At 39.2% G+C, this 5468-nt stretch overlaps 1 protein-coding gene across 1 annotated transcript in view; it reads left to right on the plus strand.

The window, feature by feature from the left end:
- The window catches only part of LOC124150723 (brevican core protein-like), a 33457-nt gene extending 31611 nt beyond the window's left edge, over positions 1-1846 (plus strand). The window contains exons 3-4 of the mRNA XM_046522745.2: positions 1-85; positions 530-1846. The exon at positions 1-85 is cut by the window's left edge and continues 95 nt beyond it. Coding sequence (XP_046378701.2) covers positions 1-85; positions 530-762 — 318 coding nt within the window. The 3' untranslated portion in view covers positions 763-1846. The remainder of the gene's footprint in view (positions 86-529) is intronic.
- Positions 1847-5468: the final 3622 nt, after the last annotated feature.

Genomic DNA, 5468 nt, shown 5'->3' on the forward strand with positions numbered 1-5468 from the left:
TGTAAGAGCCGAGGCGGTCGACTGGTAGTCGTGGACACTGAAGGAAAGTTCAACTTCCTTAAGACAACGCTGCAAGGATCAGCTGGTAATATCTCTAAACATACATGTGCCCCAAAGAGGTTTAATAATACGATGATAAAGTACCGTATTTGTAGTTATCAAAGCGTTATGTCGATCCAGGGGTGGGGCATGGGGATGTGCACCAACACCACTGCCCATCCAAACACTGCCAACCCTCAGATTGTGATTTCATTTCAACAATGATACCACGACTACTAAACGCAAACTGTTTCGTGAATTATTTGCATTCATACATTTACATTTTATAGAAAAGGTGTCACACTACACTACACACGCAACAGCAAGGTCAGAAGGGCGACACTCTCTTTATGAATACAGAGACTACAAATAGCTCTCGTTTCTTTTTCAAATATTTGCCAAACAGTCCAATTATCTGTTCTAATTTACATAACATGATTTGATTATGAAATACCTTTGCGGCTATAACAGAATATGACCCGTGTTGTAGCCTGGAGGTCCACCAATTACTGGATCGGCCTGAGTGATGAGACAGTGGCGAACGGCGTATTCATCTGGTCGGATGGGACACAGGCAAGCTACACAAACTGGATGCCAAACGAAGGGAAGAGTACCTCAGAGTACTGTGTTGAGATGGTCCGGTCACATGACTACCAGTGGAACGACAATCCCTGCTGGGCTGCACTGAGATTCATCTGCGAATACACAACTAGTGTTGTGTGATGGTATCATGGTTGTACGTGAATGCAGGTTTTTATTACGATTTACGAATCAGCCCAGGTGGAATAAAGTCTTGAGAAGAGTCCTATTTCTTACAATCGAGGTTATTAATTTCAGTTGTTTAAAAACATCAAAATTACACAACTATGGCAAAGAAAGTAACCCTTTGACTTGGATATTGCCCCAAAACATTTCTTCTTAATTTTATATATTCAGTAGTAAATGGGTACCCGGTAGAATGACATTCTTTGTGATTGTAAACCATTTCGTGCCTCATAATGCAGATTGGGTTGCATACTCCAACGAGATCTGAGCACATAGTTCAATTCCACGCCGAACCTCTGACCGAGGTAATGATTGTGTGGGTTCCATTGTTAGTATTTATTTACGATAGCCCGCAATACATTGAAAGAATAATTTGTTTTAATAACTCTTTTCTTATTTCGTTCACTTACCATACTGTTTTGGAAAAAAACATATCTAAACCGGAGACATTGTAAAAAGGACCTACCTGAAACTCATAGCTTATTGCTATCTGGAAAATAACGCATTGTGCTTGTAGATTCTGAACGTATCATTGATTAAACGAAAGGTCCGAAACAAGATATCACTAAGACATAGTGAATGAGTGGGGTCGGTTAGCGACGCTTTGAACAGTATTACAGTTATATTTATATTACAGTATGCCAGCTTGGTGTGGAAAGGAAACCCCTGGTTACTAAGGTCTTGGAGTTTACCAATTTGGAGTTTCAACGCTGTTCGACAAAAATGAAAGTCTGGTAGTCTAGATCATGTACTTTGTCTACCCCTCTGACAAGTGTAAATTTGCTCGGCTCCCATTGCCGAAGGTTATGAATACACAATGCCATTTAGAAAGTGGTCGAATGTAACATATTTTATTTTTAGGATAACACTTCCTTAGTACAGTACAGATTCTAGTACTTTTTTGCCCGGGATCCCTGACGTCTTCTAGACTTCGTGTGCCAGACAACCAGTTGTCGGACTTTCATTTTTGTGAAAGCCTTGGTGGCTGAGTGGGTTAGATCGCTGACTTTGTGTGCTGGCGATTGTGAGAGTGTGGGTTCGGTTCCCGGATGGGACTCAACCCATAAAAGAACTAGAATCTGTACTTTACTAAGAAAGGGTTATCCCAAATATAACATTTGTTACATTTTACCGCTTTCTAAATGGCATTGTATATTCATCACCCGGAACGTCTTAGACGTTTACCACTTCAGTGAAAACCCAAAAGAAGGGATATGGTGCGAGTATACCAAGGACAATAATCAGTTCGAAATAGGGATTTGAACCCGCAGTCATGAGTTTCTTGCACGCATAACTGGTGCCTCGAGAAAGACCTGGATACAACGAAGGCTCCAGTGTTTGATATCATGAGCATCAATCCACGCAATTGGGATACGATAAATCACCGAGCCTGACCTCCCGTTTGAGTTCATTTTTAGTAGTATGGACGGGGGCGATGGGGTATCCTAGTGGTAGAAGCGTTCGCTCGTCACATCGAAGACCCGGGTTCGATTCTCCACATGTACAATGTGTAAAGGCCATTTCTGGTGTCAACCGCTGTGATATTGGTGGAATATGTCCCAAAACGGCCTAAAGCCATACTCCTTCACTCATTCACTTAGTATGTACGGTTCTTTTGACAATATTACATCAATATGACTTTTGGGTCAAACACATTGAATCTTCTCCGGGCCTTCTTTGTGACCTCCGAGTTATATTGTTAAGTAAATTATATCACGTTTCAGTGTAGTGCGTTGGGTTAAATATATAAAGGACAAAACTCTTTCCATAATCATGAAAATCACCGCTTGCAATAGTATTTCAGTTATATCACAGAGTGTCGGTTTAATATTGATGTACAAGTACGGTCCATATAAAGGAAGCCAGAGAAATTAAGTGACAAACTATTCATAAAACCCACCAGCCTCGGAGGGGTGTGGTGATGATAAACCAATGTCCATGTGATAGGGCGAAAAACATAATTATACTGGCATGACGATAACATTTGTTTATTTGTTAATTTGTTTGTTTGTTGGTTGGTTGTTTAACGACACACTCAGCAATATTCCAACATCATTTTGACGGCGGCCTGTAAATAATTGAGCCTGGACCAGACAATCCTGAGATTGACATCACGAGCATCGATCCACGCAGTTGGGATACGATGATGCATCAACCAAGTCGGCGAGTCTGACCACCCGATATCGTCAGTGGCCTTTTACGACAAACATGGGTTGCTGAAGACCTATTCTGACCCGGATCTTCACGGGTATATGACGACAGCGTACACCTACACATACAGTAAACTACGGTTATAACGAACTGACGGATATAACGAACTTACTTTTTGCTATAATTGCTATGCTTTTTGCTATTTTTTATAATTTGATGTAGTTATGCTGTATATATGCTTGTAACGAACTACGGTTATAACGAACTAAAATTGGTAGTCCCTTTGAGTTCGTTATAACCGTAGTTTACTGTACGTTTATGTATACACATAAATAGACACGTAATGGTAACATACTTATCATCACTTAAGCACATTACACAGAAGCAGATTACTAAAAGGTATTATCAGTGTCCGTCTTCACACCATGTGTGCATCTAATGCCATTAAGCAGTTGTGACGTGTGAGCTGTTTATGATAATATTATGATGCTTAATTTTCAGGATTGATTACTGCACGTGATTTATAGAGGCCACATGCTGGTCATGCAAATAATGTTTCCAGATGATGTTTTATTACAGTAAAGGCATCCATGGGTCGGGTGTGTAGTTTGTACATCTGAACCTGAATACTGTCAATCGTTTAGGAAATAAATCGTATGTGTTTTCAGATTTGCGTATGTTATTGAGTATGTGAGTACATTAAGCATTTTGAGAAGGCGTTAGCCGCAGGATTCAAAAATTTAAATTTACACGAATCGTTCTCTTTTATACGTGATGTCACTCACGATGGTTCTGACGTCATGATTCTGTGAATAGCAGAATGTCGAGAAGAAACAACTAAATCAAAGATCTTATAAATATTGATCAAATATAGCACTTAATGTTCATTCAGTGTTTTTTCCATGGCTATGGCCACGTTTGTCACATTTCATTTGATACTTATCAAAAACGTATTTCAAAAACGTTCAAATCTAATTCAACAACGTTCTTTTCTCAACAAAACCAGACTGCAGCACACTCCCATTATCTAATACTATTGAGAACACAATATAGTACACAGAGGTGGATCTTTACGGTAATAAAGCAAAAAAAAATGTGATTGCATAACAGTCTTTCCTTGCATGCGTGTTCCACCTGTTTGCATGTATATGTCAATGCTATGTTGAGTTTATTTTATTTATATACTATAAGGGGCGGTCGGGTAGCCTAGTGGTTAAAGCGTTCGCTCGTCACGCCGAAGATCCGGGTTCGATTCCCGACATGGGTACAATGTGTGAAGCCCATTTCTTGTGTCCCCCGCCGTGATATTGCTGGAATATTGCTAAAAGCGGCGTAAAACCATACTCACTCATATACTATAAATTAACGACAATGTACCAGTTCTATTGTTTTGTCGTAGCAGTTTCAATTAGAACGGCAAAAACGTTCATTTACAGAAAACAAAGGGATACGTGTATATATGAGACACTCCGGGGAAATCTACACAGTATTACTAACGTTCATCTTAGCTATAAATGATGACCTCACTACTGACACTCTCATCATTACATGTGCTGGCTATCACGGTGTGATATTAGGATTTAATAAAATAAAAAGGCTTAAAGGTTTGTCAGTATATTTATCAAAAAGGACCATTGTCAGAACAAAATACAATCTTTTACCAGACTGTAGCCCCTTGTTGCATCCCAAACAAACTGAATTGTGTTCTATCACTGAATACTTTATTATTGTTAAATGTCGCAAGTTTCACCTTCGCCGAAATCTGGAACAATAGGTAGTGTCAAAGCTTCAACAAAGCATGTCATCTTTTGGCAGGTTATCACGGCTGTAACAACGCAGACACAAGTGGATAAAAAGCTTCTAACTAGAAAGCAAGACTGAACTATTGTTGGTCATTTTTCAATGAATATGTTTCACAGTACAATGCAAGCACAATCTGCTTGAGGCCAAGTAGACGTTCAAGCCTTTACATTGTAGGTATGTCAACACTATCACGAGCAAATATTGACTGAGTTATGGTAAACTGGTGCAATGTATTTGTCAGTTCATTGTGAGTTAACGCTATTGTCCGTTAGGTGTCAAAGGTAGGTCGACAAGGAAAAAAACAGCGAACCTTTTGTTGCGAATTTTGCTTATTCTGATTCCATGAATATTTCGAATGCAGGAAAATTTTCAAAATCTATCATAACTACAAATAGTGTCAGAGTCTTATCTATTGTCAAATTAACACGTTCTAATTTCAACTGGGGCTACCTTTTCAACGCTCACAAAAAGTGTGTTCCTTCAAAAAAATGATTGTGAAGAACATTCTTGGCAGCATAAAGTTTCAGTTTGGTATGTCGTATTTCACATCCAAAATTACAGACGGACATACTGCATAGTTTATGAAACCATCTATTGAAAGATGGGGAATGAAATTCTAGGTAGCACGTGCACTAAGCTTCAGTTTGGTATGTCGTACTTTGCATATTACTGGCGGACATACTGCATAGATTATGAAACGTCTGTTGAAA

This window comes from Haliotis rufescens, unplaced genomic scaffold (genome assembly GCF_023055435.1).
Source record: "Haliotis rufescens isolate VD_foot unplaced genomic scaffold, xgHalRufe1.0.p SCAF_4, whole genome shotgun sequence".
Classification (NCBI taxonomy): domain Eukaryota; kingdom Metazoa; phylum Mollusca; class Gastropoda; order Lepetellida; family Haliotidae; genus Haliotis; species Haliotis rufescens.